The sequence below is a fragment of the Saccostrea cucullata genome, unplaced genomic scaffold (assembly GCF_032062105.1).
Source record: "Saccostrea cucullata isolate Sc308-1 unplaced genomic scaffold, CSIRO_AGI_Scuc_v1 ctg1586, whole genome shotgun sequence".
NCBI classification, from domain to species: domain Eukaryota; kingdom Metazoa; phylum Mollusca; class Bivalvia; order Ostreida; family Ostreidae; genus Saccostrea; species Saccostrea cuccullata.
In genome coordinates this window covers 104,373-119,641 of record NW_026922793.1, presented here as the reverse complement: position 1 = coordinate 119,641, position 15,269 = coordinate 104,373, and the positions used below count along the sequence as shown (strand labels likewise).

Below are 15,269 nucleotides of genomic sequence, written 5' to 3'. Positions count from 1 at the left end.
TAAAAGTGCATGACTGCGGCTTTATAAAAGACCTTATAGTTATCAATTAAATAAGACTGTGAACTATTGATTAATGCATACAAAAATATGAATCAATTGTAGTCAGATGGCGGGTATGTTAAGGCAGCACATGGATCAGAATTCGGCGAATTAACACTTTTTTTTATTACATGTAACACTAATAAATCGGAACAGTCATAAATAAAAGTTTTACTATCATTATGCATTCTCTAGACGTCAATGAGACATATACTACAAGAGGCACTACAACACAACGTCACCACGTGACGTCTATAAATAGAAAAAATGCCTTAATGAAAAAGTGAAAAGTTCAACACTACTCCGGGGATAAATAATTTCAATTTGTAGTCATAGTTATGTAAAAACATCTCCGTACCATGAAAAGTGCTGCTAGAATCCTATCCTATAAATAATTATTCAACACTTTTGGATGAAACCTTCCCAAAATTTTTACATTTTGTTCATAACATCGATAAAAATGCATCAATTCCCGTAAACCATACGATTCTAGCAGCTCTTTCCAAAATCAATAGAATAAGAACTTTAGAGTTTTAAGTTTCAAAGTATGCGGCGTAAGGTTGAACCTTTGCATCTTTTTTGTTAGGAACGACAGAGGAAAGGCTGATCAGCATGTAAACACCCTTTCTGCTTTTATTTTACGAAGAAACTTTAGTGTTATATTAGCATACCTTATTCATAAGCTTTATTCCCACATGAATCACACATGATATTCATTCTAAATGCTTTTAAAATCCGAATTCTTGTGTTCGTTTACATGAATTCTCGTTACGTTTCACTTTCACTCTGCTACTGCATGATCAACAGTTATGACGTCACGGGATTGGTATTTAACCCCTGTGGTAAATACAGAACCCAGAAAGGACAAAATTCCGTTAAAGAAATTGTTATCTCTAAAACCTTCACGTCATATAGCTTACTATGACGTCATATCATACAGCCAAGTAGAATTTTTGGTTGTAACCTTAACCTACCCGCGATCACGCTTATTTAGATTTAATTTTCATATTTTCAGTTCCACTAATATCTTTATCTGCGTCTCAAGTACAGAGAAACTGCGTGTCAAACTAGCCTATGACGTTAAATCTGTTAGTACAGCGAGATTAAGTTGGCTTTGATTTTTACATTCGAATAGTGTTATAATGACAAGATAAGTTACACATTGATTAATATTTGCAATAATCATGAGAAATCAAAGTATGTAAGAATATATGAAAAAGAAAATTATTCTTTATTCGCCGAGATGCATTAGTACAATTTCACTGTGACGTCATAATCGAATTCCCGAGGCTCTGCATACACTGATCTACCTTTTGGTAGCCCTTGACATAGTTGCGTTGCACCAGATTGTTTGTCAATGATTTACTGTACATCGTTTTAGAAATTGTTCATACGTAGAGCATGCTCCTGCGTATCGAATCAACTGAGATATATACACTCCGTATGCAGGTGATGAAGGTGTATTGCTGCATAAGGATTTAGCTTATTTAAGAAATTGTACATACTTAAAAATGCTCTTGCGTATCGAATCAACTGAGAAATATAAACTCCATAATGCAGATGATGAAGGTAAATTGCTGCATAAGTAAGAGAAGTTGACGATTGATAAGTTGAGGTGATTGATAAGTTGAGGTCATCACTTTTATCATAAATGTAATAGCCGATCATTTCAGAGTTTAGGTACGACGAGTTATCTTGTGTTCCACCGATACACGTGTTAATCTAAGTCAATTGTTAAAAAATACGTGTTTTATAGAAGAAGGGTTATTAATACTCTCTGTTAACTTTATATTTTTTTTATTCCAGTGAAACTCCTATTGCTAGTCACAGAGATTTAGGTGTTCTCTTATCCATTTTTTTATGCTCATGCATTACCAGTTTCATGATGACATATTCATGATATCAAAATTATGAAGAAAAAAGCACCTAAGTGTAAATGTACATCGGTTCACGAAAGCAAACGTTATTTACGTCTCTTATAATGTCATGATTTCTTTTCCTGCTTGACACGCATCTCTTATCATCCAATAGAATTTCAAAAGTGAAAAACTACTCTTGACTAGGGGACTTAATTAAATTTACTACTGTCCGTTAATTTAGATTCAAAATTTCAATAGAAATTTAGTGGAAATATCCACTTTGATTATAGGAAGAGAATACACATTGTTTGACGTCCAAATTTTCCTCACTGTCTGCATTTAACAAACAGTACTCAACTTCTTAGATGAGGTGTCTATTTCCGGTATTAAGGAAAACTATCATTGAGTCTCATACTATTAAAAAGAAAAGTTTTATTAGAATCTTGTTTGTAATGATAATTCTGTATTTTTTTTTTCTGTCTTCAGTGTATATAAACCACATCCATAACAATTTATTACATCATCGTGCGCCGATACTACGTTTGATGACGTCATTTTCATCAAAGTTTAACTTAATTTTAACAACACTTTGAAAACCTTGACACCAATCGTCCATTTCTAGAGCTATATATTTGAAAAATTGACATGTTATTAAGATTCTGATTCTGGTTCACTGATTTAAATTTGAGTTCAAGATATCCATGCAAATGAAATAGTTAAATGCTTACATTATGTCGCATTGTGGTCGTGCGCCGACAGACCATATCGACCGTCATATAAATCGTCCCAATATTATAAATATGAAAAATAAAACTCAAAATAAAAATAAAAAAAAATTAAATAAATTATGTCTATGCAAAATTTATTTAATCTACGACTTCATAGGACAATCCTCATATATATATTTTTTAATAGCATTAAATATATCAACACTTATAAATTTGAAAAAAATATTTGACCTGTGTATGCAATTTTTTTTTTACACTGAGATTCTTTAAACTATGCTTAAATTTCCTTTTTATCACCATTAATTACCTAATGAAAGGAAGTTACTAATTATGTGTAACACGTTAAACAGCCGTACTCCAAAATAGCATAAAAAATAAATGAGGGAAGTTATTGCTTCCTTTTACGGTTTTTACAAGTACGGTAAATTTATAGTTATAACGTTATCAAAAAGATTCTTACATTGTACACTAACAGCTTTACTTAAAAGCCCATTAGAATTACTGTTTAAAAAATCTAAACAAACGAAATACAAAGAAATAACAGACAAAAAAGGGAAATACTTGTCCTAAAAAGAGAATGCAGTCTTTCATTTTTCTTGTCGAAATGTACACGCCCATAGGACTCCTCCCATAAGATCCATTGTCATTTTTTTCAAAATATGGCATAAGATATAAATAAACCCGTTAATTTTCGGTATTTTATAAAGTATTCTTGTTTTCTATAAAAGAATACAGTGCATGTAAGTTCCTTTAAGCGTTCAAAAATTCTTAAAGTTATAAAAACACATAAGACCAAACAATTAGGAAAAAATCTTTATTCATTCATTTAAATGTAATATCATTGACTCATTTGTCAGTGAATTTCTCTTGAATAATGAGTAAACAACCACAGGATTAAATTTTGAAAATTCGATAACAAATTGATGTTTGCCTTTTGTAAATTAATATGTTTTTGTTATAAGGTAATTTTGATTATAAAAAAGCATAACTGGATGTAAATGAGTTCTTTAGAATCATGAAAAAACAATATGTGTCTGTGAAACACTGATGCTACATGTATTCTGACGTAAAATAAAATCAAAAGTTATGACCAAGGATAATTTTTTCAAAGGTAGGTCAAACTCAAGGGTCAATGTCAAGGGGTCAAAGCTGTTGGTATCTAAAGAAATGTCTTGTCACAAGAATTACGTATGTTAAGTATATACTACATGGCTCTTACCGTTCAAAGGCCTAGGTTTAAGTTTTTAAAAGTAGATCAAATTCCAAGGTCAACGTGAAAGGGTCAAAGTTCTGTTATCCAACGAAAGGTCTTCCCACAAGAAAAGAAAAATGTTATGCTTATATTAAGCTCTAGCTCTTACCGTTCAAAAGTTATAACTGAAGTTAATTTTAAAAATAAGCATGTAAATTTCCACGGTCAAGTTAAGAATATCAAAGGTGTTGGGATCAAATAAAAGGTCTTTTCATGAGGAACAAATACACATGTATGGAAAAAGCCCTAGTATGAAACGTTCAAAAGTTATAATCAAAGTACAAATAATGAATTTTTAGCTGTATTTATTTGATATTTACAAACTGACTTCTTACAGATTACCATTTTCCTGAATGCATTTACACATTTACCATACCCGACTTGGTTTTGTCGAAACGTAGTATCGAAAAATGTCAATGCTGCCTCAAGAAATTATTCCAAAATATGGGATATCAAAGTATGATATTTTCCTTAAAATAGCAATTTGTTACTACGCAGCACAGTTAAGGTTACAAGTGGAAATATCGGCGATTTTTTAAGATAAAAAATACATACTTTATTAGGATGGACGATTTTTTTTAGGAATTCATTGATATCAAAAAAATGTAATGTGGTTTAAATTTACATGTTGGGGACATTTGACTTTGGCAATTATACTTGCAGTTTAGAGGTCATCTATGATTTTCAATATTGCAAGGGCATAACCAAGTTAAAAATCTTAGTTTATTTTATAATCCTTTCCAACATTATATGTAGTTTGTGAAAAGTGCTGCGAAACTATATCGATTCCCGTTTTTTAATTGGTAAAATTTAATTTGTTCGACGGCAGGTTGAATATTTTGCTTGTCAACTACATTAAATATAGCTATAATTAATTTATTTGCAAGATTTCAAGAGGTTCGCAGCACTTTCAAATATCTTAATGCTTCTTGAGTTTATGTGTAAAATTTTGACAAGATACATTGAGGGTATGCCCTTGCAATAAATCGATTTTTTTGGGCCCTTCCTTTGAATCGGCGTACAAACACACGACAGTATCGCTTGTCTGGAGAATGCACGTACAGTTTATAAATAAAATACTAAAATAGACATCGCATCCAAGTTAACGGCTCTTAATTTGACTGCAAATAATATTTTATTTGAGAACAAAACACATTTTTCATTGTACAAAGTGTGACTTGATCAGCCTCTCACTGTGTACAAACTGCGTCATTGTAGCGAGATGACGTCACATTGACAAGTGCATTGCGATCGATGCATCGTTTATATACTGTTGTGAGGGATTTAATAAACGTCAGAACTGCATGTAATAGCAAGTTTGTATGTAGTATACAGCTATCCAGCTGTTTGAAATAGCAAATAATTTCAATTTGTGGTATTTTGAAGACCTAATTTTAATTGTGACATCATAGTTAACATTTCCCGTACAAACTAGGCCCCGCCTTCTTACTGTAACCTTTGCTGCGTATTGAATTCAAAATTATTTTCTTTATTTGTGGTCTGAAGCTTTCAAGTTTTGCAATATGGTGTATCTATCATGATGCTAGATTTCAGAAAGTAACTCGTAAAAATGCCACATTTTCACATGTAGAACAGTCGAACAGATGAAAACTACTGTTAACATCTTGTGCTCTCGATTTATGTTAACGCACACCAAATACAGAAGTTACAAGAGATGCACTATTTCTGTGACTAGGCAAGGCAAAGGACTCCTTGCAAAGGAACTGAAAAAGACGGCTTCATTTAACCATGCAAAATCATTTGATAAGTATCACAATCATCAGCCAAGAGTCTGTAAAATCTTACCAATTAATTTGTGTAGTTTATGTCTAACGTTAGTGAAATAAGCTTAAATTTAAGTTAAAATAAATCATTCTTAAGATGTATTTAATTGCCTTGTTAGATTAATTTGCATTGAACTCAATTTATGCGAACAACAGTTTCAATTTAAGAACTGCTGAGAGCTGTGTACAGATTGCTTTAAAAGAAGAACGATGCGGAGTATACGGTAGCAAAAAGGCATATCATTCCGATTTAGAGGATTACTTTTTTTACTCACTCACCGTCATATCAACACTATCGCGTAAATAAGTACCCCCAAAATGTGCATAGTGGAAAGTCATGGGGTTCTGTTAATTGATCTCACGATTTTTACTCGTTTTATTTCAGTTATTTTGAGAATGAACTAAGTCAGAGAAACTAACAGTAAAATGGATTTGAATGGACATTTATTGAAATATAAATGAGTCATCATCCGAGATAATGAATATATGTACACACATTCAAGCACAGACACCTGTGTAAAGATTATTATATACAACTAACAATATAATGCAGGAAGGGTAAAGGTTTTACAAATAAGACCAAAACTGTATCGTAAAAAGAGCGGGTGTTTAAAATCTAAACAATGTAAAAGGTGAAAAAAAACCTTCTACAATTCGAAGCCATCGTTTGTAAAAGTTAATTTGCGACATGGTAAAAGTTTACAAAAAAAATTAATTTGAATTATTATTTCTATATAAGGTCAAAAATTCTCTTCAAATTCTTCAGAACATTTTCAATTGGTTCTGCCACAATATGTACATCCTCCTTATGCGGAAGTATTAAGCTATAAATGTTTCGATAGATGATAAAAGTATTGGGATTTTGTTCTCGAAATTATCATAAAGGGTGTCAAAAATGAAGAAAATTTTCTTTCCTGTTGTTCTCTTTGTATTCTTGGAATTTCTTGTTTTTTGCCACAGTCAGGAGGTTTCTTGCTTGTCACCAGCTGGACACAAAGTGGACTGGTATGTCTGAAATTACCAACAATTTATTTTACAATGTATCTGACACGTAGCTACATACAAGCAATGAGTTGTATAGAGCGGAACAATTGTAAAGAATAATCATATTACGAGATAAACAACTCGTTACAAAAAATATAAATGTCTGTGTTTTGCTTCCATTTTAAGAAACTATGGTTAAAAACTTTTATGAAAAAGATTTTTTTTGTTACGTTTCGACGTGGTTAATTCCTGGGAAGTTCCCTTATATATGTAATTATAAATAATCAAACTAAGTCCTATTTCTATATAGTTATTCTAATTCAACTCGTAAATGTTACCCTAATTAGTACAATGATTAGTGAGCAATAAAATGAGTCATCAAATGTATTTTTTTCATCAAATTTAAATTATCTTTTTACATGTAGTTACATGGAAAACGAATTGATTTTTAGTTTACTTATAAACATTTTTTTATACAACAGTTACTATTATTTTATTATTTCTTTTTCAAGGTACATTTTGTACAAAAATCCGAATCCAAAACAAAGGAGATCTGCTGAATTTCATAGAACAGGCAAAGAGTTTTACTACATGGATTCAAACAATTCTACGTTTTTATTCAAGAATAAAGATATACAGGGAAAAAGTCTTAATCCTTTATATAGAACAATAAACCAAATATACACAAAGGTAAAGCATTTTAGCTCTCTCTCTCTATTACCAACCCCCACCTCGCACTCTCACATTCACATTTATATATCTTTCTTTTGCCTGTGTTAATAACACATTTTTATCATAGTTTAAGGCAAGAGATCCGAAATTTTGTATATGTTCTATATTTAATAACTTCAGTGTTAGTTTAAGGGAGGGATTTAATGTAATCAATAGCTGCACAATTAAATCTTATTGTCAATAAAAAATTGAACTTCAAAAGAGTAACAAAAATATACGTAAATTATGAAAAATATATTACATGTAAAAACAGGTACTTGAAATCTAATTTGAATTATTAATCATCATGATTAGTTGTGAATGAATTTGATTCATGTATATGAAAAAAGTTGCCATTTTTTTCAATTTTTTTAAATGCTTCAAAAGTTATTGATTGATTAATTGTATACTGTTTAACGTCCCTCTCCAGAATATTTCACTGATATGGAGACATCACCATTGCCGGTGAAGGGCTGCAAATTTAGGCCTATGCTCGGCACTTATGGCCTTTGAGCAGGGAGAGATCGATCTTTATCGTGCCACACCTGCTGTGACACGGGGCCTCGGTTTAAACGGTCTCACCCGAAGGGCCGCCCCATTTAGTCGCCTTTTACGACAAGCAAGGGGGTACTGAGGATCTATTCTAACCCGGATCCCCAGGGGTTTTCAAAAGCTAAAGTATCCTGGTGAGCCTAAGATAAAAGATACCACATACCCTGTCACATCTGTTTCATACTTGGATATTTTACTTGAAAAAGACGCTAATGGTTATCTAACAACCAAGCTATATGATAAACTTGATTACTTTAACTTTTCAATTGTCAACTTCTCTTACTTAAGCACCAATATACTTCAACACCTGCATACGGGGTGTATATATCTGAGCTGATTCGATACACAAGAGCATGCTCTACGTATGAAGAAGTTCTAAAATGATGTAAATTATTGATCAGCAAGTTAATAAAACAAGAATATCAGCACTCTTTTTTAAAGTCAGTATTTTGTAAGTTCTATGATCGATACAATGACCTTGTTAAGAAATACAATTTATTGAGTCAAATGCTGACTGACGTTTTTCATACTACTTGTTAGTCCATTATTTATACACTGAATTGACAACGGAATTTCTTGTAATTTCCCGATCAAGACAAGGAGCACACGGCGGGTGTGACCGGTCAGCAGGGGATTCTCACTCCTTAGTGGCACCTGATCCCGCCACGATGATTCAGAGATCCGTGTTTGCTCTGCTCCTATTTTGTATTGTTTTGTGGACTTTGAAATTGAATACTGTTCGTTATCTCCATACCCTTCTTTGCAGAGGTAATGTAATGCATTACCTCAAAGAAAATAAAATCATGGTAATTGTAATTTAATCCTTAATTTCATCAAGTAATGGAAATATTATTCATTATTAACAATAATAATTAAGTCGCCCAAAGTTGTGGATGAAAATGCCATTTTCTGTACGAAATCTTCAAATATAATTTTTCCTGCAATACTTTGTACACATTGTACCAATATCAAAGACCAAATATATATTTGCATTTTCTTTTTTATAGAAAACAAAAATTTTCGGGATGTATAATGACCAACCACCAATAAATACTATTAACAAGAAGAAACCCAGCGATTATGGACATACAAAAGGTTTAAGTGTTTGAAGTTTTGACATTAAAAATCAATTCATAAAGATTGATTAGACACATTAAACAAACAGGAATTTTGTCCTTCACTTATAATTCAAAAGTAAATGCATAATTGTCTGAAACTGAATTGGTAAAAAGCGACGACTTATATAAAACTGAATTAATTTTTATTTTTTGGTTTTATCTTCATTCACTTTAATCAAGAAAACTAGAATGCACCGAAAAAAAAGTCCGAAATACCGAAGCTCAAAAACAAAAGGTAAACTTAATTTTTTTAGGATTATCTAGGAAATAAGAAAAAATACATCTACATGTAGGACTAATACGCTACTACTAAACATTAAATATTTATAGTGTTGCACGTTAGATTTGAAGATTCTAATCAGTTGTTGAAAAATAAATCCGGAGCTCTGGGAAATGTGTCCTATCTATCGGAAGTACTCCAGTGAAATGCCATACTCTCAGCCCCTATTACCATTGAAAGCCAAGGGGTTTGTGCCAGTTAACTGAAAATTTTTTAATGAAACTTAAGTAAATGCTAACACACTTTTCAAGAAGAAAGCTTCTTTTTTTGCAGAGAACCTTCACGTTAGCTTCATATCTTAAATTTCGAAAGTAAAGAAATGTTCGCAATATTCGTTTATTTCTAAACTAATTCTTAAATATGGTTTCTTATTATTTGTAGGACACAACTGTTCCTGAAATGTAATATCCAGAATAACTAAACCTTTCAGACTGTTTCCTAAACACATATCTTTTTTATTATCATTTAAATTCATAGTATACGAGAGAGAGAGAGAGAGAGCTTTCTATACAATTCAGTGAGACCATTTGTACCAAAGGACCACTTTTGATTTAATTTGCAAGTAACTGTATCAAACATTCCAAATCTCTGAAATCTCATTCTTCTTTGTATAAACACAGACTGTTTGAATTATTAGGTGTATTTGGTTTTTATATTGAGAGCGGTTTCTGGATAATATCAAGCATCCCTAGGTTTCCGGATCCTTTCACGTATCGATTGTATGATTCGCAAACAACACTAGCCCAGATGGTTTTTTGTGTTAATATATTGTCGATATTCCAAACATACATGGGTAAGAATTGAAGAATACAGCCTTATAAATGCATCTACTACAGCAGCGGAATTGGAACACATCTAGATATAAGGTCAAATGAGAGCCTTGAAGTACCTTTTCATTCAAAAGGGGGTCAAAGCCTACGCCTTTTTGCAAAAAGTTATCTTTTAAAAAAAGGTAGACATTCTAGATTTTCTGCGTAAATGTTGCGTAACGAGAATATGAAAATGAACGGTGCAACGATTAAAATTTCTCTTTTTTCAACTTTCTTTGATTATAGTTTAAGAATGGAAAGTCTTCTAAGCACTGTACAAAAATTAAAACAAAAAATAATTGAAAAAATATATTTAAATAGATTGATTGGATTGATTATTTGTATATTGTTTAACGAGAATTTTCCACTCATATCGAGACGCCACATTTTGCCAGTGGCAAAACAAAAATTTTGATTTGTCCTATACTCGGCACTCGGGGCCATTGAGCAGTAAAGGATCTTTTGCATGCCAACACTAATTGACGCTCTAGTCACCGTGCCAAGCGGGCAACCATCCAAATGTAAGAATTGAATACGAATGGTAAATCCACCTAAAACAAAACTTTATATGCACCAACGTACCATGTAATGTGTTCCAGAGGGTAGATATTTAAATGTTTACAAATTATTCAAAATTATTTAAGTTCACCTCAACGATGTCGCAGCGGGGGGGGGGGGGGGGTATAGGTCTTATTACCAAGTAACTATAAGCGCTGTTGTGGCCAAAGAACTTTATTCGGTAATAACCAATATTTGCCCCCCAAATCGAACTTTTATGAAGATATATTTAATTAAGTTCTGAAACAGGGGAGAATATGCTGACTTCAAAGCACTGAATATTTTCATAATTAATGACGCCATATGTACGCAATGACGTCACAAACATGACGTAAATTTCAGTTTTTTATGAATTTTACAGAAAAATGTACATATTTCGTCGATATTTTGAGTAAAAGTCACCGAGCGCATGTGTGTTCAGGATCAATATTTTGATATAATTTGTAGAATGATAACATCAATGAAATATGTCAATATTGTTCCAGAACCCACTTGCGCTCTTTAAATTTTTAAGCTAAAATTGTTGAAATTTTGTCCATATTGTCCTCTTTCTGAAAAAGGATATAAAATTGGACTAGTTTGTGACGTCATGAAAACAAAAAAATTGTGAATACACTGCTTTGACATTATAATATTTTCTGTTAATTTATATTTCTCATACAATTTATTGAATTCAGCACTTTTCAGGAAGTTTTCAAAATTTGACTTTTGTGGGGGCAAATATATGCAATATACCGCATATAGTTCTTTGCATGGTATTTTTGGTGCAAGTATAACTTCCATGTAACTATGAGCCCTTTGATGACCAGCAAACTTGCATGGTTGATACATCTGACACGTGTACATATAGTTTAGCACATTGACATGATTTTATTTTTAGATTTATATGAAGACCTGGTGGCAAAAAGTCTAGGGGACAGACTTTCAGTAGAGACATGGCACAGTCAATATTATTGCACAAAACACGTATGTATCATAAATTTTAAAAAATCTTTTTACTTGCAGCAATTTATTCTATAATGTTAGATACATGTGTATATGTTTCGAATACATCTATATCCATAACATTTACCATTCATCATTATGATTTAACATTGAAACTAATTTAAAATATATTTGATTGATTTTTTTTCAGTAACAAGTATGGATAACTTATGATGAAAGTTTTCAAATTTAACTTGAGGTATTCTACTATTAAGGTCGATGACATCGAAGAGATAAAACACGATGACGGGTTTACGTTTCCTTCATCGGAAGATCACTCTAAGTGGGCTGTAACTAAAAACCTCAATTGGACTTGCATAGGGGATATCAACAGATATGTGAGTATTTCCATGTATTTGGTATAAAGTATTCTATCTTATTATTTTTTCTACATGCACGAGTATGAAATAAATTTTTCATGCACATTAAAGTTTACTTGTTCACTTATCATATAAACAATGGCAAGTTTCTTTTTGTTTTCGCATAGATTTTTTCAACAACTTTCGAACAGGTTTAACGTGACCAAACATGAGTTTAATTCTGCTTCGTTTGATCCATCCAACCAGCCTTTCTCTTAAGATTTTGCACAATCATTGTTTTCACAGTTCTCAATGCATATCCTGTCGAAAATGTTGATAAAAGGACCTACATAATTTTTGACCACATGATTATGTTGATAAAAGGACCTACATAATTTTTGACCACATGATTAACATGATTTTTCTAATACCAATGTAATTCAAACGCGTTATGAATAAAATATATTGTTGTATAAAAATGAATATCTATAAAAACAAGTATCATAAAATCACTCAATTATTCATAATGCAATCCAGAGAGGGAAGTGCTCCCTTTTATTGATGAAAAATAGTACTTATAGTATTTATATATATATATATATATATATATATATATATATATATATATATATATATATATATATATATATATATATATATATATATATATATATATATATATATATATATATACACAGTGTACAACGTGCATGTATTTGAATTGCTCACATTACAGGATAAACAGTTTGAAAGAGGAGGACTTACCCTTTGTATTGACCATGTAATAGTTGCACATCAGTTAAGAGGACTGATATCAAAGCTTAGAAACTGTGAGGGCAAATCAGGACGCCGAACACCTACTTCACCTACGAAAACCTGTCGCTGACGGCAGATAAATAAATTAATATTTGTAAAACGGATTTTTAGCCTCAAATTTTTTTTTTGAAGACGAATAAAATGTACTATTTTTGTTTACAGTTGTTCTTAAGCGAAGAAATATTGAACCTCGCCCAATTCCAAATGGATAAATGCATGTACTTTGAAATCACTTATTTTAGCATGTGTGTATTTTCTTTGTTATTGAGGCTTGGAGAGACCCACAGATTTAGGATCAATACGAAATTAAATATTTATCCTTAACATTCTCAAAAAGGAAATTAAATTCAATATTTTTCCCTCAAAAATTTTTCGATAAATTTAAGTACTTGTTAAGTTCTAGGGTTCAGAAATACCGATGTTGTTATTAAAGGTTTATATTTGGTAATTTTAAGGATGTATTTGAGTGAGTTGTTTACCAGCATTAATGATGTATTGCAAAACAAGCTGTTTTCCTGTTTCATTGTAAATTGTAAAAGAAGAGAGGATAGTTTTTCATTTTATAGAAGGCTAAGGTATTTGTTCATAATACAATTATACTAGAAACATCAAGTAGTGTAGAAAACGGTTATAATTCCTACCGGCGAATTGACTTTCTTTTCATTTTATACACGGTTTGTATCGTCTTCTCCATTTATAAAAACGTATCAATAGCACTTGAAACTTAGCTTGCTAACAATTTTGCAAATAGCTTAAACTAGATCGCCAGACTTTAGTGTTTTCGAAATTCTTTACTGTGTTACTCTATTAGTTCCCCAACTATGAAGTACACATTACGTTTAATGACGTCCATAACTCTTTTGAATAACTTCCTTTAGGCATGAAGATATTTGCTTTTTGCTTGTTCATATACTAGAAAGAAACAATAAATGTCTTTATTATATAGTCTATTTATATTCCCTATATAATGTATGCAAACGCTAACAGTTCATAACACTACATATTCACCGGATTTTAGGCCGTATTCACCGGAGGGTCAATGCTCGTGCAACGGCATTATGACGTCACAATCAAAACATCGAACAACGTTGTAAACAATGGTTGCAACGGCCGCAGCGAGCTTCGCCTCGGTCAATATGAATATTTTTCTGGTGAATAACAAACCATATTCAACGCCAAAAGAGTCCATAATTGTATAATATTGCAATTGTTTAATTATGCTTCAACACTTCTGGCCAACTAGATATTAAGATTTATGGGTATATATTGGTTTCGCCCGTCCGTGCATCTACCTACATGTATCTATTAATCTGTTCAGCTGCTTATTTTATTGTCTTTTTGTCCACAAAAACTTTTGAATTATATTGCAGCTTTGGGTGCCATACTACATATCTTTCATGTTATAAGACCTTTCTTTGGCTACCAACTTATTTGACCGCCTTGACCTTTAAGTTTTTCCCCTATTTTGCAGAGAATGTATCAAACTTTAACATTGGCTAGGGCTTTAATACCTCACAAGTTCAATCTAAGTAATACGACATTTCTATAGATAAACTTTGTCACTGAGTTAAATTCACTCATTTTTAACAAATATGAAAATGGATATAAATTTGAACAATTAATACTGAAGCCTTCGTATTTTTCAGTTGCTTGTCAATTGATCAGGCCGCAGTTTGTATACCTGACCTTGACTTCCTACTAAAAAAATGACAGGGTGTTCTCCTACGTACCTTACGTTTGACCCTTTGACTTTTACCTTGACGTTTAACCTTCATTTATAAAAAAAAATACTTTTAATGGGTTTAGCCTTGGGCTTTCCTATTTCATGGATATACATGTATTCATTGAGGACAAGTCCTTTCTTCAGTAGCATCAGTGTTCATCCCTTGACTTTGTAGTTTGAACTGAATTTGAGAAACTTCAGCCTTCGTCAAAAGCTGTCATACGGTGGGAAACTGTGTTCTTACAAACACATCTTGCTTTGAATTCGAAATACACAATGTATTTCTATGTAAATCTTTTTTTTATCTATTGTTGCTCCAACCATTCCCAGCGGTTATGGACTGTATCAAATGTATGCTTTATAACGAAGCTTTAAGTGCAATTCTCAGTTAAGCTTAGAATTTCATTACTAATGCGTACGAGTAATGTAAAAAAGAAACCTGCCTAATTATCTGCTAAACACTGCATGCCTATCCCTGGTCTTTCTTCTTTTTTTCTAGTTTTCTCTTTCTTCCTCTCCTTCTTCATATATCATCGATAATATGTATAAATGATATTAAATATTAACAATATATGAACCATTGATTCACATACTCCATAAATGGCCCTGTCAATGAAAAATTTATAAACTGTAGACGTTTTGACTTTATACCTCACATTGTTTTAGGGCTATTGTAAAAATAAATTTTTGGACATGTTGACCTTTGAAGAAACCTTAATTTTGTGGTTTGCAAATCAGAAAACAAGTATTTCGATGCCGTAAACTATAGCTAG

General features: G+C 31.8%; 1 protein-coding gene across 1 annotated transcript; it reads left to right on the top strand.

The window, feature by feature from the left end:
* The first annotated feature begins 6,541 nt into the window (after positions 1-6,541).
* LOC134262480 (plancitoxin-1-like) lies at positions 6,542-12,870 on the top strand. The gene is made up of 6 exons (XM_062744867.1): positions 6,542-6,667; positions 7,159-7,336; positions 8,917-9,004; positions 11,555-11,640; positions 11,874-11,996; positions 12,694-12,870. The coding sequence occupies exons 1-6, from the start codon at positions 6,558-6,560 to the stop codon at positions 12,841-12,843; spliced, it is 735 nt and encodes a 244-aa protein (XP_062600851.1). The 5' UTR covers positions 6,542-6,557; the 3' UTR covers positions 12,844-12,870.
* The last annotated feature ends 2,399 nt before the right edge of the window (positions 12,871-15,269 follow it).